The sequence below is a fragment of the Scardinius erythrophthalmus genome (assembly GCF_964197995.2).
Source record: "Scardinius erythrophthalmus genome assembly, chromosome: 2".
NCBI lineage: Eukaryota > Metazoa > Chordata > Actinopteri > Cypriniformes > Leuciscidae > Scardinius > Scardinius erythrophthalmus.
The window spans coordinates 953,844-977,252 of NC_138222.1; the positions used below are offsets into that span (position 1 = coordinate 953,844).

Below are 23,409 nucleotides of genomic sequence, written 5' to 3' on the forward strand. Positions count from 1 at the left end.
CACCCAAAACAGAGTTTGTTGTCTTTGACATAGGACCTTCTGTCTTTCAGAGACTTTACCATGAATTCTGGGCACTTACAGAGTTGATGGCTGTCATCTTGACACAACATGCATGGTGTTTTTAACTGTCCTTTAGCCATTGTCTGTTTGCCACTGTTTACTGTTGCTTGTGTTTTGAAGACAATCGCCTTGTTTCTTTTGGTTTCATTTGAGATTCTTCTCTCATGAGGTGACTCACGTGAATGAAGAGCATGTAGAGAAGTGATAGGATTACACACTTTTTCTGCTTCAGTTGACATGAATTTTACAAAGTCTTGAAAGCTTGGAAATTCCTTGCCGTCCATAAGTGATGTTGTGACTTGGCGGTTCCACCTAGAGGCTGCCCAGTCAGGAAGTTTCTGTACCAGCTTTTGATTCTCTTCACAATCATTTAATATCTTCAGACCTTTAACATGAGGTATGGCTTGCAGGCAGGCATTTAAGAAGTCTGAAAATGTTCTCAGGCCTTCTGCATCTTTGGATGGTATTCTTGGCCACTTTGACAGCTTTTCACGGAATGCTCTTTGAATGACAAATGGCTGCCCGTATCTTTGGTTAAGCTTGTTCCAAGCATCTTTGTACGCTTCTTCATCATTACGATAAAAGGTGCCTTCAAGATATTTGTGTGCTGAGCCACTGACATACTTTTTCAGATAATAGAGTTTATCAGCTGCAGAGATGCCTTTTCTATCTATAAGTGACATAAATGAAGCTTTCCAGTCCACAAACTGAATTGGGTCTCCATTGAACACTGAAGGCTCGGGTATGGGTAACCTGTTGATGGCTATGCTGTCCTGAACTGCCTGAGCAAGATGAGACACTTCACTAAGAGATGTTGGCTGGACAACATTGTATTGCTGCTGTGTCGTTGGGAAGATTTTGTTTTTCCGACTTTCATGTTCATTCTGTATACACTGACTCTTTGTCTCTTGCTTTATTCCTTCATCATATGATTTTACTCTGGCCCGAGCAACCTCCAAATCCTTTTCTATCTGCAGCTGTTCTAATTCAAACCTTTGTGTTTCTAGCTCTTGTCTGAGCTGCTCTTCTAGAGTTCTTATTTTTTCCTTTTGTTGTCTTTCCCTTTGCAATATCTTGTATTCAGCCTCTTTCGCAGCCAGCTCTGCCGCCGCATCTGCTCGCTTGCTTGATGAACAAGAAGATCTAGAATGGTTGCTGACTGTTTGTGAAGCACTGGAACCATATATGGAACGAGCATAACTATGAGCTAAAAGTTCATGTAGACGGCCCTTTTCCTGTTCTGCATCAAACTCGCCATCTACTGTTGTCAACCTTTCCAGCACAATTTTGACAATGTCATTGGTCACGGCTTCACATGCATCAATTTTACGTCTTAAATCAGCAGCGGGTGTGATATGTTCCCTTATTTCACTGAAGATTTTTATGATACAGTTCTTTTTATCATCAAGAGTGTCAGCAATGTCAGCAAGCTGCTTATCAGAGATGTCTGATTTTAAGTCATGTCTTGCTTTACGAGCATCTAATTTCCATTGGTCATACAAAGCCGTTAACCTTCTTTCTTTCTTACAGCACTCATCTTTCTGGTAAGCAAGCATTCTCTCAGTAGGAATATGTGGACGTTCTGAACGTCGAGGGAGTTCTGCACTGTCTTGTACATGACACTGAAGTTCAGATGTATTTTTATCTTTACATTTAACTGCTCCTTTTCCTTTTTACCTTCTGATTCCATCTGCAGCAGGCTTTCAGATTCTGGATCGTCAGTATCAATTTCCATAGTCAACTCACTTTTATGGCGTTCCAGCTCTTTAGACCATCACGCTGATTCCATCGTGTTGCAATCCGTTAACGTTGCTCCCATGAACAAGCACGTGCAGCGGGGATGTGAACCAGCGAAGGTGAAGCTCTTACTGTAGCAGACCCCGCCCGAATGATGGCCAAAACTTTACTGATGTTAATGAAGTTTATTGAGTCCGTTTTCACTCCATAAATCACCATAAGACTCCAAAAATCACCGTAAGAGCTAAACAAACAAAGTACAAGAAGCGCGAATTACCGACTAGTTCAAAACTCTATCATTAACATTAACATACAGCCAGTTACACAAAACAGTCATTACAACAAACAGTTACCAAATATATACAGACCTTATGCCTTTTCGGGGGGTGCTTAACAAAGTTGCAAACGTTATAGCTGCAAAACAACACTGATGAACTTGAATTGCGTGCTCTCCCTTTCCTTCCCCGTAGACTACAATACCCGTCAAAATAAAAGTCCCTCCTTAGTAAGACAGATAATGCATTTCTTAAACCCATTTAAACTCACAGAAATATAAAAAATGTGTTCAAAAACTAATTAGAATATTTATCAAAGCAAAGTCTGTTACACTATTAATACTTAACTAACACTCTAATGAGAGTTTGTAGACAAGTAGGTGCAACGTTACATATAGTCAACAGAATGTGTTAAAGGGACCATCAAAATAAAGTAAAACCTTAAAGAAAAAAAATAAATAATCATATTTAGCACTTCAAATCTGGCTTCCGGCCAAACGCAGTCTACTTACACCTAAATGCAATTTACGCAACTGGTGACGTCAGAAGTAGCGTAGTCGCATTACTCGCATAAGTTAAGTTATTAGACTAAAGGAGAATCCGTGTTTGTTTGGCCGGAAGCTAGTTATATTACTTTATAAAGTTTTAAAATATGGATATTTTTCATAGGTGTTCATGTGAATCAATATCTGAGGTTAATTATTCAGAGACCTTATAAATCTGATTCACATCTCATTATATATACAGACGAGCGTTATAAACGCGTTATAAATGGCTGCTGCTGACGATGATCAGACAGAACAAACACCCCGAGTCTGAAGATCCGACTCTTTCTCTCCACAGAACCGACTCACCATCTGCTGTCTGAGGAACCGGATCTTGTTGTTGAGTGTGTGTAGATCATCCGCGCGCGCGTGTGTTTCCGAGCATCGGATCGCAGTTTCGCCCGTGCACGAGCGGGTCAAACTCTCCGGAACTTTCCGGCCCAGTTTATTCTCCACGTCTCTGAAGTCCGGCAACTCCTCCATCTTCATCATCGATAACTCAGAGCCGCAGGTGATCGATCCACCGCCGCATGACGTCACACCCGCGGAGAAGCAGCTCACGGGTGTCAGAAACACGGTTATCCCGGGAATGAGATCAAATTGCGGGGTTCCCGTGCACAGACTCGGAGTCGGGTCTGATCTGATATGAATGGGTGTAGGACTGACTGACGGGTGCGCGCGCACACAACAGGTGACACCCGCCCTCATGCTCGTCATCAACCGGCGCATGCGCAGAGCGCTCTTTCGCATTATTTAGACACTTTTCTCAACATACATACACCAACAACATAAAATGGGTGCAAACTACTTTCTTTCTCTTTAATGTGAGTAAACAGTGTAATGTGAGCTCAGACTGATTGTATTTTCACTAGAATATTTCAGTACAGACTAATATAATCACCTGTTGAAGAGCAGTGAAACAGCAGCGCCATCCAGTGGTGAAATTAAGAAACACAAAGAACTGCATTACTTTAAACTGATTATTATTGCTTTATATTTTTATTATGATGACACAGATTAAGCTGAAATATTCAAAGCGACAACCTTTAAATAATGTTATGTCTTGCAAATGTTTTTGCCAGTTATGTTTTGCAGAAGTCGCTCAGTTAAATGTGTATTCATGCATTTGCTGTGAACATTTTTATCTGGTGAAGCAGCAGCGCCATCTAGCGGTGGAATGAGTGGTGGCGGTGAAAATAATCGCCACAGCGATGAGGGCGGCAACCACGGTTACGGTGATGATCTGGGTCAGTGTGAGAGGACGAGCTGAAAATGAGACAATCACACATCAACAAGCATTTTAGACTTCAGTGTTCACTAGAGTTCACTAGAGTTCACTAGAGTTCACCAAAGTTTATTAGAGTTCACTAGAGTCATCTAGTTCACTAGAGTTCAATAAAGTTTATTTGAGTTCACTAGAGTTGATTAGAGTTCACTAGTCAACTAGAGTTCACTAGAGTCATCCATTTCAATAGTCAACCAGAGTTTACTCGAGTCAACTAGAGTTCACTAGAGTCAACTAGAGTTCACAAGAGTCAACTAGAGTTCATTAGAGTCATCTAGTTCACTAGAGTTCACTAAAGTTTATTTGAGTTCACTAGAGTTGATTAGAGTACACTAGTCAACTAGAGTTCACTAGAGTCATCTACTTCACTAGAGTTATCTATTTCACTAGTCACCTAGAGTTCACTCGAGTCAACTAGAGTTCACCAAAGTGTATGAGTTAACTAGAGTTCACTAAAGTGTATTAGTCAACAAGAGTTCACTAAAGTTTACTAGAGTCCAGTAAAGTTCACAAGTCAACTAGTTCACCAAAGTTTACTAGAGTCAACTAGAGTTATCTAATGTTTACTGGAGTTCACTAAAGTTTACTAGAGTTCACTAGTCAACTAGAGTTCACTGAAGTTAACTAGTTCAACAGAGTTCACTAAAGTTCACTAGAGTCCACTAGAGTTCACTAGAGTTTACTAGTCAACTAGTTCACTAGAGTCCACTAGAGTTCACTAAAGTTCACTAGTCAACTAGTTCACCAATGTTCACTAGAGTCAACTAGAGTTAACTAGAGTCAACTAGAGTTTACTAGTCAACTAGTTCATCAAAGCACATGAGTCAACTAGAGTTTACTAGAGTCCACTAGAGTTATCTAATGTTTACTGGAGTTCACTTAAGTTTACTAGAGTTCACTAATCAACTAGAGTTCACTTAAGTTAACTAGTTCAATAGAGTTCACTAGTCAACTAGTTCACCAATGTTCACTAGAGTCAACTAGAGTTAACTAGAGTCAACTAGAGTTTACTAGGGTCAACTAGAGTTTACTAGTCAACTAGTTCACCAAGGCACATGAGTTAACTACAGTTTACTAGAGTCCACTAGAGTTCACTAGTCAACTAGTTCACCAAAGTACATGAGTCAGCTAGAGTTCACTAGTCAACTAGTTCACCAAAGTACATGAGTCAGCTAGACTTCACTAGTCAACTATAATATAATAATGATGATCATAAATAATAATAATGAAGCTGACCTGGCCACTCAATCTCATATGAGTATCCCAGGTTTTCCAGCGCTGTGAGGAACATCTCTGCGTTGGTCACCGGCGGCCAGAAGGGCACCATGTTAAACTCCCTGTTGTGGCCGATGGGGGTGTTTTCCAGCGGATAGACGGAGGCGTCTGGAGATAACACACACACACGTTAACCTCTAGCCGATCCTCCACGACTAACAGTGACGGAGGGCCTCACCTGGACTGTGTCTGCGCAGCCACTCGTCAAAGATGGCGTCAGTGAAGGTGTGCAGCAGCAGGAACATGGGGTCGTTGGGCGACAGATGAGTCTGACCACCCGTCCCGTTCAGGAACAGATGAGCCAGGTTATGCAGACTGCGCACCGCAGGGTCATAGTTCCCCTCAGGAGCGCTGTACCCTAACAAGACAACACACACACACACACACACACAGGAGCTGGACTAGAGTTCACTAAAATCAACTAGAGTTTACTTGAGTTATCTAGAGTTCAGGTTATGCAGACTGTGCACCGCAGGGTCATAGTTCCCCTCAGGAGCGCTGTACCCTAAAAAGACTAACACACACACACACACACACACACAGGAGCTGGAGTAGAGTTCACTAGAGTCAACTAGAGTTCACTAGAGTAATCTAGAGTTCAGGTTATGCAGACTGCGCACCGCAGGGTCATAGTTCCCCTCAGGAGCGCTGTACCCTAACAAGACAACACCACACCTAGAGTTCACTAGAGTTAACTAGAGTTCAGGTTATGCAGACTGCGCACCGCAGGGTCATAGTTCCCCTCAGGAGCGCTGTACCCTAACAAGACCAACACACACACACACACACACACACACACACACAGGAGCTGGACTAGAGTTCACTAGAGCCAACTAGAGTTCACTAGAGTTCACCAGAGTCAACTAGAGTTCACTAGAGTTAACTAAAGTTTACTAGTCAACTAGAGTTCACTAAAGTTTACTTGAGTTCACTAGTCAATTAGAGTTCACTAGAGTTCACCAGAGTCAACTAGAGTTTACTTGAGTTCACTAGTCAATTAGAGTTCACTAGAGTTCACTAAAGTTCACCAGAGTCAACTAGAGTTCACTGTGCGCGTCTCACCCTCGATGCTGTTCCTGAAGCTGCCAGACGAGGTGGAGTAGAAGGGTGGCGAGTCGAAGGCGTTGAGCTTTAAACACGACGCCACATCCTGAGGCTCCGGCAGCCGCTGCACCATCGGCCGCGCAACGTTACCGCCAGGGTTCCTGCGGATCGGACTGCTCTCCGAACCTCACACAACCATCACACTCACATTAATAACAATGATCATAGCAATAGTACTTCATAAAAATAAACAAAAAATTATAATATTAATAAAAACCAAAATTATTTTCATAAACAATAATAATAATATTGATGATGATGATGATAATGATAATATTATTACTAATAAAATAGTAATAAAAATAATTCTAATAATAATAACAATAATACCACTAATAATTTTAATAATGATAATAATAATCAGCCTGATGTTAATAATACTGATAACAATAACAATATTAATTGTTCACATACACTTCACAAGAAACAGAAAAATACTGATATATCCTTAATATTCACTCAATATAGAGAAGTTTATGATTAAAGTAAATATGAAATGAATGTTGCTGGTCGTATCAGAATACGGATATGAATCAAACTGTAAGTTTTGTTGTATATAAGTGCTGCTGAAGTGGAGATAAAAATAAATTTTGCCTGTAGCCTGTGCTGGAAAACAGACAAAAATACAGATTAATAACAGAATTAAAGGTTTCAAATGTTGCGACAATTATTGTTATTGTCATTAATCATTCAGGGTCTGCTATGGGAAGGTCTCACTGTGAATGACAAGAAACAGTCAAACATTTAGGAAAAAATTCATATACATCCTAAAGAATCTTACAGTAACAGCTCTAAAGGCTCGTTCACATTATAAAGATAAAGATATCGCTCTAAAAATCATTCTAAATACAAATGATTATTTAACCACAACTATAGCGATATCATTGGAAACTATTAGATCGATGAATGATAAAAACACTGACAGCCAATAAGAATCCACCCTGCTTTAAGAGCGCACTCATTTAAAGAGACAGGCAACAAAACTGCAGAATAAACAGAAAGCTGATGTGAATGCTGATATAGTTATGGTTACAGTTTTTGGTGTGTGAACGCTTGTATAGTTATGGTTATAGTTATGGTTTCTTGTGTGAACGCAAGTATTATGGTTATAGTTATGGTTTCTCGTGTGAACGCTAGTATTATGGTTATAGTTATGGTTTCTCGTGTGAACGCTAGTATTATGGTTATAGTTATGGTTTCTCGTGTGAACGCTAGTATTATGGTTATAGTTATGCTCCTGGCGATGGGATCTCACTGTTGCAGATGGTCCCCAGCGTGTCGTAGTCCTTCACGCTCTCACACACGACCCTCCAGCATAAGAAGATGGAGTTGGAGCTGATGGAGTTGGTGTCGAAGGAGCTGCGCGCGCCCATCAGATCATCCGTGCAGACGTCACACACACTCCCGCCGATTGCAAAGTTCCAGTATGGCAGCGCGAAGCTCGGATCTCCCAACATGTCCTGAGAGAAACCCGTCAGATCACAGTAATTATCTGAGAGAAACCCGTTGTCACAGGTGGTTGCAGGAAGGCAGACGGAGACAAGGATATATTTTCCAAAACGAAGGTTTACTGTAATTAGATACAGGTAGCAAAACACACTCAATGTAACAGAGATCGGGCAAAGACTGACAGACAGATAGAACTTAAATACAAACACAGATTACACTAATTAACGGAACACAGGTGATACAGATGATGAAGATTGACTAAACAGGTGATACAACTGAACTGATAATAAGAGTAACCATAGAATCGAAGGAGTGGCGGGAAAAGAGCAAAGGAAAACACCTAGGTTACGACTGTAAGAGGGAACGAACGTTGCGTCGAGATTGACGCTATGGGAACGTCTATACCAACGCCACCATAGCTATGAGTGTTTGTCCAGTGTGAAATCAAGCGAGTAGCACTAGGACGACAGCACCTGAGGCCCAGGTGTAGAGTCCAAGTCCAAAGAGTAAAATCTGACAAAAGTGTGCGGTGAGGACCATCCTGCCACATCACACACGTCTTGAAGAGAAACTCCTGATATAAGGGCCTTGGAGGCCGCCATTCTCCTAGTAGAGTGAGAATGAACAGCCATAGGGGAAGGCTGTTCGGCCGACTCATAAGCAAGTGAGATAGCCTCAACCACCCACTTGCTCATTCTCTGCTTAGATGCAGGGGACCCCTTGATAGGGGACCCGAAACACACAAACAACTGTTCAGTTTTACGCCACAGGGCAACTCTGTGGACATAAGCATCTATCGCCCGGACTGGGCAGAGCAGATTATTCTTTTCATGGTCCAATTCTGGAAAGAAGGAGGACAGAAGGCCTGCAGAACAATAGGTCTGACCACATTAGTAGGGACATTAGGAACATAGCCTGATCTAGGATGAAGGAACGCTTTACCCATGCCAGGTGCAAATTCCAAGCACAAGGAACCGACAGAGCTGGCAAATCTCCTATTCTTTTAAGAGAAGAAATGGAGAGGAGGGACAAAGCTTTCAAGGTCAAGAACTTGTCAGGAACCTCCTCTATTGGCTCGAAGGGGGCCAGGGGAAGGCCTTGAAGGACAATGACCAAATCCCAAGTCGGCACCCTGGTACGAGCTGCAGGCCTCAGCCTCAGAGTGTCACGGAGGAAACGAGATACCAAAGGGTCCTTTCCCAAAGACATTCCACCCAAAGGAATGTGGTAAGCACCTATGGCCACCACATAAACCTTTCAATTTGATGGGGTTAGACTTGCAGTGAACCGTTCCTGCAGGAACTCCAGCACTGTACCAACTTGGCAGTTAACCGGGTCCAACTGACAGACTCTCCACTTCAAGGCATAAAGTTTCCTCGTGGAGGGGGCTCTGGAATGTAGACTGGTCTCTACAACCTCAGTTGAGAGACCTGTCCCTATGAGCTAGGCCCCCTCAGAGGCCAAGCCCACAGGTTCCACAGTTCTGGTCGGGGGTGAAATATCCCCCTACTTCGGACAGAAGGTCCCTCTTGATGGGTAGCTCCAGTGGAGGCCCGTCGAGGAGAGACACAAGATCGGGGAACCATACTCTGCCCGGCCAGCGCGGGGCTATAAGAAGTAGGCGGACCTGGTCCCTGCGAACTCTCTCCAGAACTCCCGGGAGCAGAGCGATAGGGGGAAAAGCATAGAAACGTCGCCTCGGCCACGTCTGTACCATAGCATTCAGTCCCAGAGGAGCTGGATGTGTGAGGGAGAACCAAAGTGGACAGTGAGACGTCTCTCGAGACGCAATCTGCTCTCCTCCTTTCCCCGGGCCTCAGCCCCTGTCTTGACAGGATGTCTGCTCCTAAATTCTGGGTCCCAGGGATGTAAGCTGCTCTGAGTGATACTAGCTTCCCCAGGGACCACAGGAGGATTTGGCGTGCCAGTTTGCATAGTGGGCAGGAGCGCAAACCCCCTTGATGATTTATATAGGCGACTACCGATGTGTTGTCTGTGTGGACAAGAACATGTTGTCCCCTAAGATCTGTGAGGAAATTCTTTAGACCAAGAAATACAGCCAACATCTCCAGACAGTTGATTTGCCATGAAAGATGATGGTCCTTCCACAGACCTTGAGTTGAGCGACCCTCTATGATCGCTCCCAAGCCCGTGAGGGCGGCATCCGTCGTTAGTAACTTGCGACAACAAGAAGCTCCCAACACGGGACCTTGGGACAGGAACCACGGTTTCTTCCACATAACCAGGGCATGTACTGTAAAGGCCATTGCACACCGAGTCCGAAATTTTCGTATGCGTTTTTTTGTGTTCGTCAGCCTTAAAATTCGTCACGCACAGAAACCTTGCACACTGAGTCCGATGCGTATTTATTAAACCTTTGCGGAAAAAAACGCAAAAAATACAAAATGGATTCATCAAGCAGTGAGGATGATTTTGTTGCTATGATTTTGTTCTTAAAAAGAGAAAAAGGAGGAGGAAATATTGGGTCCATCCAATCCTGAGATTGCGCTGAGAGGAAGCAGAGTTTCACCTCCTTATCAAGGAGTTGCGAAATTATCCCGAGCGATTCAAAATTTACCTCAGAATGTCAGTGGAACAGTTTGATGCTTTGCTAGCGATATTGGAGCCACATATTAAAAAGAAGACCACCAATTTCCGCGAACCAATCGATCCTGAACAGAGACTATGGACACACACACACACACACACACACGGCCGGCGGAAGCGCTAGGCAGACAGAACAGCTGTAGCCTATACAGGTTATATTTGATCCATTCTGGATTTTGTCGTTCGCTTGTACGGTGGCTCTGAATTGTCAAAAAAAACTCTCAAAATACTGGCTGTGGATGCGAAAAACGCAGAAAATCGAACCCGATCCGAATTTTTTTATTACGGACGAAAGTTTCGTAGACAGTGTGCAAGCGTGATTGACATAACGTGAGTTAGAATTTTTTTTTTAACGTGCGAAAATTTTGGATACGAATTTCGGACTCAGTGTGCAATGGCCTTAAGCATCGCCGCGTGACCTTGATTGTGCGAAAGGGGTTGCCCCTCAGGGAAAACCCTCTGGTCCTGAGCCACCACTGCAGGGGTCTCATGTACAGCAGTCCAAAAGGTATCACGTTGGAAGCTGCTGCCATCAGACCCAACAGTCTCTGAAACTGTCTGACAGTGAGTGACTGGCCTAGCTTTATACTTTTCACAGCCGAAAGGATGGACTCTATACATGCCGGTGACAGGCGTGCCTGCATTGACATTGAGTCCCAAACCACGCCTAGAAAAGTGGTCCTCTGAAGTGGAGAAAGCACACTCTTTTTGGCGTTTAGCCATAACCCGAACTCTTTCATGTGGGCGAGAACGACATCTCGATGCCGAACCGCCAACTGATGCGTCTGAGCTAGAATCAACCAATCGTCGATGTAGTTCATAATGCGAATACCCTGAAGCCGCATGGACGCCAGAGCTGCATCCACGCATTTGGTGAAAGTGCGGGGTCATAATGCTAGGCCGAATGGAAGAACTCGATATTGGTATGCTTTGCCCCCGAAAGCGAACCTCAGGAACTTCCTGTGACATGGAAGGATGGAAATGTGGAAGTGAGATCTATCGTGACAAACCAGTCCTCGGATCTGATCTGTGGTACGATTTGTCTCAGTGTTAACATTTTGAACTTCAGTTGCATAACAGACTCGTTTAGAACTCGAAGATCCAAAATGGGACGCAACCCCCCGTCCTTCTTTGGAACTATGAAATACTGGCTGTAAAACCCGGTTTCCCTGTTGGAGGGAGGTACATATTCTATGGCCCCTTTCTCTAACAGGGTCTTCACTTCTTGTTCCATAACCAGAACCTGCTCGGGGTCCACCACGGTGGGTAGGACCCCCATAAACCGAGGTGGGCGAGACCCAAACTGTATTTGATACCCTTTTTCTATGGTCAGCAGGACCCAACGAGAAACTTTTGGCAGTAGCTTCCACGCTGCCAAAGATTCTACTAGAGGTACCAGTCACTCAAGACTGGCTTCTGGATTTTGTTGTTGTTGAGTAGTCAGTCTGTTGCCCTGTAATGGTGGACCGGCAGGGAACAACATAACAGACTGCTCTGGGACCCTCCTCAGAGGGGATGGGCATCCCAAGGCTACTACGTTTCCGGGTGGTCCTTGAGATATGTGCTTGCCGGAGACCGCTGCGCCCTGAAGCACACGAGGTGGCAGGGTTGGCAGAACGGCCCCCTGAGGGCACTGGAGGGAGATGGGCACCATAAATGGAGGTGTTGACCGCTCTACTTCGGGGGGGGGACTGTCCTCACTGGCCTGAGCCCTGGGGCGTCAGGACCTTTTCCCCGCAGCCTTCTTAGCAATAATCTTAGCGCCCTCTGTGTCCCCAGGACTTCTGTGGGGGAGCACATAAAGCAACGTTCTGCTTTTGGGTGGCATGGTGGGAAGAGCTGGCTTTAGAAGATTGGGGCTGCTCCTGCTCAGCAGCCCCAGGATGAGAGCGAAGGGGGAGGAGTTTCTGAAAGGCGGCTGCCTGTTTAGATGCTTCCTGGGACCTCTCGACAACTGAATTAACAGCGTCACCAAAGAGGCCAGAAGGTGACAGAGGTGCATCCATAAGAAAATTCTTGTCCTTCTCCTTTATATTACTGAGGTTGAGCCACAAATGCCTCTCAGTGGCCACCAGGGCTGCCATATACAGGCCGATAGATTTTGCCCTCTCCTTGGTGATCCTGAGGGATAAACCAGTTCACAAACTGCCTCAGGTCCGATATAAATCTCCTAATAATTCAGCCTGGTAGGCCTGCAGCAGAGACATAGTGTGTAGACAGGCTCCAGCCTGACCAGCAGCTGAATAAGCTTTGCCCACCAGCGAAGATGTAGTTCCGACTGGCTTGGTGGGCAGTGCTGGAGTCTTTAGGGAAGATGCCGCCGCAGGGGAGAGATAGCTCGCAAGCGTCGCTTCCACCTTTGGCATCTCCCCATAACCGTGCTCTTTATAGTTCGATATAGAGGAATAGTTGGAGGTTTGCGAATTAAATACTTTATATGAGACCGGTTTCTCCCATGATCTCGACACCTCGGTGTGGAGATCGGGGAAAAACGGTAGGCTCCGGCGTTGAGGTTGTGATCTAGATAGTTGCAATGTTGGTGCCTCCATCGGGGCGGAAGGAACGGCAATCCGTGTGCCTCGGCAGCAGCGGGACCAGAGCCCTGGGGAACGCGAGCCTGAGCGTCCTCACGAAAGAACGCCAGGTGGGATCGGAGCGTCCGCACAGGAAGCAGATCACAATGTTCACAGCCAGCACCTCGAGTGCTCACTGTGCATGCTCCTCACCCAAACAAGCTACACAAAGAACGTGTGTGTCCCTACCCGTTAAATAACACGGGCAGGGGTGCACACACAATCAAAACTGCTGCTTGCTCGCCATAGCTATATATAACTGATATAAAGACAGACAACACCAAATAAGATTTCACAAAGAGCACTACTGAAGACACAGAAGCTGACGCTCTCTGTTTTCAAGCAGGCTTTATAGCTTCCTGGTTCGTGACATCACCCGCATCTGACGTTCCGCCACACCACTGATTTTACATGTGCTTCAAGACGTCATCACGCGAAGCGTTCCCATAGCGTCAATCTCGACGCAACGCCCGTTCCCTTGAAAGGGAACAGTAATTAATCAAAACACAAACTGAGAGTTCAAACATACACACTGACACGTGACACCCGTCAGATCACAGTAATTATCTGAGAGAAAGCCGTCAGATCACTGTAATTATGCCCAGATTTACATCCTGATTCTGAAGCAGAAGCACAATGCCATCTCGTTCTAGATCTCAAAAACAAGGAGAATTTGACATTTGAACAACCTTCAGTGATGCAGCGCTGTGAGGCTCCGGCTCTGAGACAGACGAGTCTTTGTGTGAGACTGTGTGTTAAACGCTTAATCACACACTTAATCACATGTTCCGCGCATAAAGGGTGAATCAGTGTGTTCCTTTCCATTACTCTGATTATCACATAACGGTTCACGGATAATGAGTATCTGGAGTATCGATCTACAATCACAGATCATTCGATTCTTTAGCAAATAAACACTGGAATCACATTTGCAACGGATCCAAAGGGGAATTCCAACATAAACAGGATTTCAGTTGGGAGTGTGTAAAGAAGGATTTTTGGAACAAAGCTTCCCTAGATCAGGGCTTTTCAATATAGACCACATGGACCTCCAAATATTGTCCACATCCTAAAACTTAAAAAGCACCTCTCTTTTATAAACAAACTTATGCACTGAAAAATTTAACCCCTCAACTGTCACCTGCACGTATACGGGCAACCTAAATTTACTTCACTATATTACTATTAAATCCTAATCTAGTCATGACAAACTATATATTGTTGGAAAGGTCTAAGACTCCTTAATAGATATTTCAGCATTGTTTTTTGTTACAATTTATGCCGGAGCAGTAATAGATGAATTTATGACAAGAGCGCACCTCAAAAAATCTACATCATAACAGGTGTTTCTGGCGTTTGTCACAAAAAGTCGACGCACACACTTTTAATAATTGAAACTTTGGTTTTTATGCTAAAAGTTCATAATAAAACATTTAATCTAGTATTTGTCAATAAAAAAATATATAAAATAATATTATCCTCTAAAAAGTATAATATACATATTATCCTCTAAAATATAATATTATCTTTTTTATTGCCGTTTTTATTACATCACATATTTTAGTAGTTATCACAAATTAGGTATCATTTGAAAGCTTACGATCTCAGAATTCATCCTGTGAAAACTGTTTTGAAATTGGACATTGTGCTACCATAGAAACGGTACTCTAAATTATTTTATCAGGCTCCTCCCCTTTTGGGCGTCGTCATGTTTCATAATTTATGATCAAAATATTTTCTAATCTTGACAAAACACATATTGTCAGAAAGGTCTGAGTCTCAAGGTTGCATATTTTGTGACAGAAGTGATATTTGGACAGAAATTTATTAATTTGTTATGGTAGAATGCATACAGTTAAATTCAATGGAATTCAATGACACCCGGTGGCTATTTTTGGTAATACGCCAAAACAAAATCTCATGGGAACTTAAATTTTTTTGATATCAACTTCAAATTTGGAACACAACTTGGTTAGATAAATGGCTTTGATTTTATAGTAATGTTTTTGTAAAACGTACTCGGTTACTAACGTAACCTCGGTTCTCTCTAGAAGAGGGAACGAGTACTGCGTTTTATCAAAACGCTACGGGAAAAGTCTCTTTTCACGAAACACTGAAGCAAAAAATTATCCTTTAATTTTCATATATGTAAAACGCGTTGCGGCAGCAGCAGTCAGCTATGGCGAGACGGCTTGCTCGCTCATTGGCTGCTCTGCGGCAACTGCTTAAGCCTATCGAGCGAGGCCTGAGATGACATCAGGCCAATGAGGGCGCTTCGCGCCCTCCTCGCCACTTCCCGCCGAAACGGGCGTGGCTTACCTCTATAAAAGGAGCTCGAGAAGGCTGATTCACTTGATTTTGATCGCCGAAGCGAACCAGAGTGAACCGTACGCACGGCAGAGAACGCAGTACTCGTTCCCTCTTCTAGAGAGAACCGAGGTTACGTTAGTAACCGAGTACGTTCTCTTACGAGAGTCCTCTCGTACTGCGTTTTATCAAAACGCTACGGGAACCCCTTGCAAAACGCCGTGCGTGCTGGGATAAAAACACTGATCACCAGAAGCTATTTCAGGCATACAGTGCATAATCACCAGATTGACTCACACAGAGTCAGGGAATAAGGGTGGGAGCCTTAATTCCCTATACTGTAGCGTCGTAGAATAGACCTGTCCACAGACGCAAGTATAACATCACATAGACAGGGTAGGGAACCTGAACTAATGTGGAAAATGTGGGTCTTACACAGTTCTGCCCAAGATAGTCGGTAGCGCATTGCGCATGGGTTTCAGCGGTCTGACTAGACGGCTGAACAGATTACACCGACAAAAGCTTAGCCTGTAAGGCGGGAACCTCTAGGTTATAAAACCTGATAAATGTAGACGGCGAGGCCCAGCCCGCCGCCGTACATATATCCTGTAGGGAAATCCCGCTGGACCAAGCCCACGAAGAAGCAACGCTTCTCGTAGAGTGCGCTCTGACTCCCAACGGGCATGGAATGCCCTTGGCAGTATAAGCCAGCGCTATGGCGTCAACTATCCATCTGGATAGACTTTGTTTCGAAACAGCCATTCCTTTGGAACGTCCGCTAAACGAGACAAAGAGCTGCTCTGTCTGTCTGAAGACAGCAGAGCGGGACATATAAGCTCTTAAAGCCCTAACAGGGCAAAGAAAACTCGAGTCCCCTTCCTCACTCGATGCCGGCAGGGCAGCCAGGGAAATGACCTGAGCCCGAAAAGGCGTGTTGAGGGATTTCGGCACATAGCCGTGCTTAGGTTTGAGTATGACTTTAGAGTCATTAGGACCAAACTCCAAGCACGCCGGGCTCACAGAGAGCGCGTGCAGGTCGCCTATGCGCTTCACTGAAGCGAGAGCCATCAAAAACACCGTTTTGAAAGACAAATGTTTGAGGCTAATAGACTGGATAGGCTCGAAAGGGGCACCTTTCATGGCCGCCAGGACCGTAGAAAGGTCCCACATAAGGACTGAAGGAGGTCTGGGTGGATTCAGTCTCCTAGCTCCCCTGAGGAAGCGGATGACTAAATCATTCCTTCCCAGCGACTGACCCAGCGTTGAACCAGAGAACGCTGAAATAGCCGCCACATACACTTTGAGCGTGGAAGGGGATCTGCCCTCATCCAACAGCTCTTGTAGGAAAGAGAGAACCTCCGTTACCTCACATTCGAGGGGTGAAAGGCTCCGAGCTGTACACCACCCGGAGAAAACCGACCACTTCGAAGCATAAAGCCGCCGAGTCGACGGCGCTCTAGCCTGAGTGATGGTATTCACGACTCCCTCTGCGAGACCAACGGGTATCCGTTGAGCGCCCACACATGAGGGGACCACAGTTCCGGGTGTGGGTGCCAAATCGAGCCCCCGGCCTGCGAGAGGAGATCTCTCCTCAACGGCAGTGGCCATGGAGCGATATCTGCCAACTGCATCAGAACTGGGAACCATGTCTGGTTCTCCCAGAACGGAGCTACAAGCAGCACTGGGCATTTTGTTTTCCTGACCCGTTCCAACACCTGTGGCAGGAGGGAGACGGGGGGAAATACGTATAACGGGCAGCGCGGCCACCTTCGGGACAGCGCGCTGTCGGTCTTTGAAAAGAACGCAGGGCAGTGCGCGTTTTCGTGGGACGCGAAAAGGTCCACCTCCGCTCTGCCGAATCTCTCCCACAACAGCCGGACTGTTTGTGGGTGTAGAGACCATTCGCCCGGGGGAACATTGTTCCTGGACAGTCTGTCTGGGCCCACATTCTGAAGCCCAGGTACATGCACTGCTCTCAGCGAGCGTAAGTTGTGCTGACGTAATAGGAGGCGTTTCGCCAGCCTGTACAGGGATATGGATTTCAGACCGCCCTGGCGATTTATGTAGGACACCACAGCCATGTTGTCCGAACGGACTATGACGTGTTCGTCCTTGATGTGGGGACAAAAACGCGTCATTGCGTTGTGCACTGCCAGCATTTCTAGGCAGTTTATGTGTTGGAGCTTTTCTCGTTCCGACCACAGGCCGAAGAACGGTCTGCCCTCAAGCAGCGCTCCCCATCCCGAGGTGGATGCGTCTGTCGACACCATCCTCACTCTCGAGGAAGTCCCCAGGCTTACACCTGATCGGTACCCGTCGTCCGCCATCCAAGGCGCCAGGGCTGAAACACAGCTCTGACCGACCTTGAGGCGTAATCGACCGGTCGCCCACGCTCTGCGCGGTACCCGCGCTTTCAACCAGAACTGCAGCGGGCGCATGCGGAGCAAGCCCAGCCGGAGAACTGACGATGCTGAGGCCATGAGACCCAGCATCCTTTGAAACTTCCTGAGCGGGGTGAAAGCGCCGCGGCGGAAAGATCTCGCCGCGTGCTGAATGAGCAACACGCGCTGTGGTGACAGCCGCGCTGTCATAGACTGTGAATCCACTTTCAGCGGGGCTGAAAACACTCCATTCTCCTTTCGCCAGTGACGCACGGGAACCGTAGAAACGGTGTTCGGTTGCAGGCAAGCGGGTACTACGCGCTCGCTGGCTGCAAAATGCATCTCTGCAGTCGCCTTCAGGGGACTGACAGAGTGAAGCATTGGCGGCAAAGGCGGCGTCAACATGTATTCTTCGGCGTTTGCTGGCTGGCAAGCGTGCTATAACAGACTCACTTGCTGCAATAATATTTCCAGTCGCCGAACAGGGAACTGAGAAATATGAGAAAAAAGAGGTGAGACCGACCAACGGTGGGACTGAGAACACTCTTTTCTCCTTCGCCGGTGAATGACGCGTGCGGAGGCAGGGTAGCTTTTCTTGTAACGTAAAGAAAAACTAATCCCGCCGTCCGCTTCCAGGAAGGGCAGCCTCGGAAGGATGCCTGGCGAGTCCTCAGAGTCACCGTAGGCAATTGGCTCGGAGTGAGGGCGTTTCGCCGTCAGCGAGCGCGAGCGCTGCATGAGAAGGCGTCTTGAAAAAGACGCAGCTCTTTTAGGGGTGAGTGTTGCAGCGAACACACACACACACACACAGAAAACAGAGCAATATAGCAATAAAGGATATAGGCGTCGGAAAGCGCAGCAGGTACGGCTGTAGAAGGCGGCGTTGGCCAGCGGCTTCGAGGGCTCGTCCCGCTGAAGTGCTTGCTTCGAACGACGCTTGCTTCCGTGATCCAGCGATGCGTGCGCTTCGCTGAAGAGATTAAAATCAAGTGAATCAGCCTTCTCGAGCTCCTTTTATAGAGGTAAGCCACGCCCGTTTCGGCGGGAAGTGGCGAGGAGGCCTCATTGGCCTGATGTCATCTCAGGCCTCGCTCGATAGGCTTAAGCAGTTGCCGCAGAGCAGCCAATGAGCGAGCAAGCCGTCTCGCCATAGCTGACTGCTGCTGCCGCAACGCGTTTTACATATATGAAAATTAAAGGATAATTTTTTGCTTCAGTGTTTCGTGAAAAGAGACTTTTCCCGTAGCGTTTTGATAAAACGCAGTACGAGAGGACTCTCGTAAGAGAACATATTTTGTAAAATATATATTTTATATAAAAGAAAAATATTAAATAAATTATATTTGATTTAATGTAAATTTAAACTTCCATAACTTTTTCATACTTTAATTTTTTGAAGTGCTTTCACATCAGTAATAATCTGCATTTTTTCCCGTTTAAAACAAGACCAAACTTGGGTCTATACTCCAAAGCATTCTTGAATTACAACCATTTAAGCTTGAATAGTGCATTTTAATGTCCATTCTCAAAAAGGGGGGTGACAGCTAAGGGTTAAATCTAAAATCATACAAGTATTCTTTTTGTTCCTGTTAAATGTGTTATTTATAATTTAGTTAATTTTTATAATATATATATATCAATCAAAAGTTTTATTTATTTATTTTGATCCATTTAATATATTAATAAATAGCCTATATTTTTTTAATCACACTTTTATCAATTTATTTATTTCTTATCTTACAGGGTTTTTTGACTGCTGTCCTGCGCGGGCCCGAGGAACGTCTTGCTGACCGAGTAATAGTGGGACCACACGAACAGGTTATAGATGCTGATGTTCTCGAACTGAACCGTGTTGTTGTCCGGCCCGAAGATCTCGGGATACCGGCGGGTCGCGATCACGAGGTCCGGGTGGGTCGCGCGCTTGGCCTGGTCCAGCGCGTTCACGAACGCGCGCTTCTCCTCCGCGCTGAGCTGCATCACATTCCTCCGCACTGGACAATCATAATCATTTAAAATGTATATATTAATATTTTACGCATAATTTATACTTATGTATAATTAAATAAACGTTATATTAAATATCGACAGTTATTCCCTGCTGAAAATACCACCAGACATAACTCATGATGCAGGTTGGTTAAAGCTGGTTTTAGTCACCGTTTCACCAGAACATCTGCTTAAGTTGGCCAACAAACTGCCATGTGAATCTATTTTACCAAGACATGTCCTCTGGTTAAAGGAGTAGTTCACCCAAAAATTAAAATTAGCCCATGATTCTACTCTCCCTCAAACCATAGGTGACATTCTTCTTTCAGACGAATACAATCTAAGTTATATTTCAAAAAAATATTCTGGCTCTTCCAAGCTTTATAATGGTAGTGAATGGCATGTTTCTGTTTTGATCATAAAAGTGCTTCTATCATAAAAGTGCATCTATCCATCATAAAATAGCATCTATCCATCATTAACTAACTCCACAGGCTCCGGGGGGTTAATAAAGGCGTTCTGAAGCAAAGCGTTTGTGTATGAAAAATATCCATATTTTAAAACTTTATAAAGTAATATAACTAGCTTCCGGCCAAACAAACACGGATTCTCCTTTAGTCTAATAACTTAACTTATGCGAGTAATGCGACTACGCTACTTCTGACGTCACCAGTTGCGTAAATTGCGCTTTAGGCGTAAGTAGACTGCGTTTGGCCGGAAGCCAGATTTGAAGTGCTAAATATGATATTTTTTTCTTTTTTCTTTTTTCTTTAAGGTTTCACTTTATTTTGATGGTCCCTTTAACACATTCTGTTGACTATATGTAACGTTGCACCTACTTGTCTACAAACTCTCATTAGAGTGTTAGTTAAGTATTAATAGACTGGTAGAGTTAGGGTTAGATTAAGTTGACATGTAGTTGCAAAATGATTTATAGTCAGTAGAGTGTCTGTTGGAGGACCATCACAATAAAGTGTTTGCAGATATTTAGCAGACAGTCTATTTATACTCCAATGAAAGTTAGTTGACATATAGTTGCAAAGTTACTTATAGTCAACAGCACGTTCAAAAGGGACCATCAAAATAAAGTGTTACCTTTTTTTAAATATAACTCCGATTGTATTCGTCTGAAAGAAGAAAGTCACATACACTTAGGATGACTTGAGGATGAGTAAATCATGGGCTAATTTGTGAACTATCCCTTTAAGCAGGTGTTTCAGCAGGGCTGTTGAACAGATAGAGTGAGTTTCCCTGACCCACGGGCACGCGCCGCTCGCACGCGTCTCCGGTGAGTCCGTGTTTGCAGTGCCCGCAGTCTATGGGATCAAATTCCCGCCAAATATATAGCGGTCACGTATAAAAAAATAATAAGCGTGAATCAAAAATTTAAAAACACATGTAAAAATATATTGCACAAACTGAAAAAAATAATGCAAAATGATCAGAATAGCAAACAACGTGGTCACGGATCAAAATATAATAAGCGTGAATAAAGAAATAACAAGCATGAATAACAACTTTAAACACATTAAAAGTTATTTTGCACAAAACTTAAACTAATGGTCATGCTTTGTTAAAAAGTATGGTTTTATTACTGTGTACTTTGTGCTTTCTTGCATTTTCTGCTCATATTTTACTCTTTTGTACGCTTGTGATGTTTTTCTCTTCGCTCTTCTTTCTATGTTCTGCGCTTGCTCTTCCAAATGTTGCAGTTCGAGTTTCATGTAAATTAGGGCGGGCTTAAGCGTCACCATTGGTCCACTAGTTCTAGATTGACAGATACTCCTCTAGCCAATCAATCGAAGAGGGGAGTTGACGTCACACTAATGCGACTCGTGGTACAAGCTGTTTATGTTTGTACAATTTCTTCAATCCCATTATAATATACTAAAATGTTATTTTCTAATACTTTTATATACTGTTCAATTTCTTATTTGTGCTTTGATATGTGCATTTATTAAATTAATTATTTTCGCTTGGCATACCAGCGTGATTACGTCACCGCACACTTCAGTGGGTGGTGCGCGCCCGTGAAGCACTTCATTCTGAGTAAATATAACAACAAAGAAGCACTGCTGCACTCTCTTTTATTTCATTTTTCTTTAATCATTATACTCTTTTTCAGGAGTGCTACACTTACAAGGGAAGACGGCAGTTCAATTTAACTTTACAAAGACTTTCAAGCAGTAAAGCTATCTGAACTCTGGACATAAATAATTAAATTCATTTTTTTTTTAGATACATGAGAATGTTAATGTGCACACTGGTAATTGGTGTTAAACAATATTACTTGGCTCATGATGCCAATATGTTAAGGCTGCTGTTAGCGAAACATCCTGCAATTATGAAACACTACAATTCGTTGTAAAAACTAAATTAAAAACGGCCATTGTCTGAAGACTTTAGGACTTTGACCTTTCGCCGCTACGCATTGCCTACCTTTTTTTTATTAACCTCGCCAAATTTGACAAGATTATTGAAAATGATTGTGTTACAGAGAAGATATAGAGAAACCAGTTGAATTTAATTCAGTGATTTATTACAAACTTACTGTGTTTACTTACATAGCTACATAATTGCATATTACTTTAGAATTAATGTTTTAAATATAGCTTAAAATTTGAATACAGTAACATCTCCATCAGCGATAGGTAACGCTGTTTCTAGAGTGCCGCTGTCCTGCAGAGTTTAGCGTCAACTCCGATTAAAAACCTCACCTGTCTTAAATATCCTAAAGACGATGATTAGCTGGTTCAGGTGTGTTTGATTAGGGTTGAAGGAGCTAAACTCTGCACCCAGGAGTCAGGACCAACATTACACATCCTTGTTATTGATTAAATATGATTTTAAATATGAAAGTAAAACGGCCAGTAGGTGGTGGTGGCTGCTCGGAGAAGATCGACGTTCGCGGTGCCAGGTCCAGTGCATTAGAGGTGAATGATGGATCATCAGACAGGCATAACTGTAACAGGTCGTTGTTAGGATGACGAATTTAACTATACCATATTGCCAGGTATACGTATACCGGCAACAGTTTGAGTTGCAGGCACACATGCAGTTTAAAGGTGTCCTGTTGATGGTCGTCTTCCCCTGTATAACAAGTAAGCATCAGTAGCCACGAGTCGCATTGGTGTGACGTCAACTCCCCTCTTCGATTGATTGGCTAGAGGAGTATCTGTCAATCTAGAACTAGTGGACCAATGGTGACGCTTAAGCCCGCCCTAATTTACATGAAACTCGAACTGCAACATTTGGAAGAGCAAGCGCAGAACATAGAAAGAAGAGCGAAAAGAAAAACATCACAAGCGTACAAAAGAGTAAAATATGAGCAGAAAATGCAAGAAAGCACAAAGTACACAGTAATAAAACCATACTTTTTAACAAAGCATGACCATAAGTTTAAGTTTTGTGCAAAATAACTTTTAATGTGTTTAAAGTTTTTATTCATGCTTGTTATTTCTTTATTCACGCTTATTATATTTTGATCCGTGACCACGTTGTTTGCTATTCGGATCATTTTGCATTCTTTTTTTCAGTTTGTGCAATATATTTTTACATGTGTTTTTAAATTTTTGATTTACGCTTATTTTTTTATACGCGACCGCTATATATTTGGCGGGAATTTGATCCCATAGCAGTCAAAGCCGCTGAAGTTCCCGTTACAGCGACACGCGCGCGTGAAGAAGCGCAAGGGCCAACGCTCGCGATCATCGCGTCCGTCGTAGGAGTACTGAGGCCCGTGTGCACGCGCATCCGCACGCACGTCCACGCAGTTCCCGCGCCCGGAGCTCGTGCCACATGGGTCGTTCTCCAGACCTAACGGGG

At 44.2% G+C, this 23,409-nt stretch overlaps 1 protein-coding gene across 1 annotated transcript in view; it reads right to left on the reverse strand.

Moving 5' to 3' along the window:
- Positions 1–3,250: 3,250 nt before the first annotated feature.
- Positions 3,251–23,409, reverse strand: part of LOC308679879 (5,6-dihydroxyindole-2-carboxylic acid oxidase-like) — a 20,454-nt gene continuing 295 nt past the window's right edge. Inside the window, exons 1-8 of the mRNA XM_081347707.1 lie at positions 23,224–23,409; positions 20,841–20,900; positions 19,353–19,589; positions 7,537–7,773; positions 6,240–6,407; positions 5,356–5,535; positions 5,139–5,285; positions 3,251–3,883 (exon numbers count right to left, since the gene is read on the reverse strand). The exon at positions 23,224–23,409 is cut by the window's right edge and continues 295 nt beyond it. Of these exons, the coding sequence (XP_081203833.1) occupies positions 3,759–3,883; positions 5,139–5,285; positions 5,356–5,535; positions 6,240–6,407; positions 7,537–7,773; positions 19,353–19,589; positions 20,841–20,900; positions 23,224–23,409 (1,340 nt within the window). The 3' untranslated portion in view covers positions 3,251–3,758. The remainder of the gene's footprint in view (positions 3,884–5,138; positions 5,286–5,355; positions 5,536–6,239; positions 6,408–7,536; positions 7,774–19,352; positions 19,590–20,840; positions 20,901–23,223) is intronic.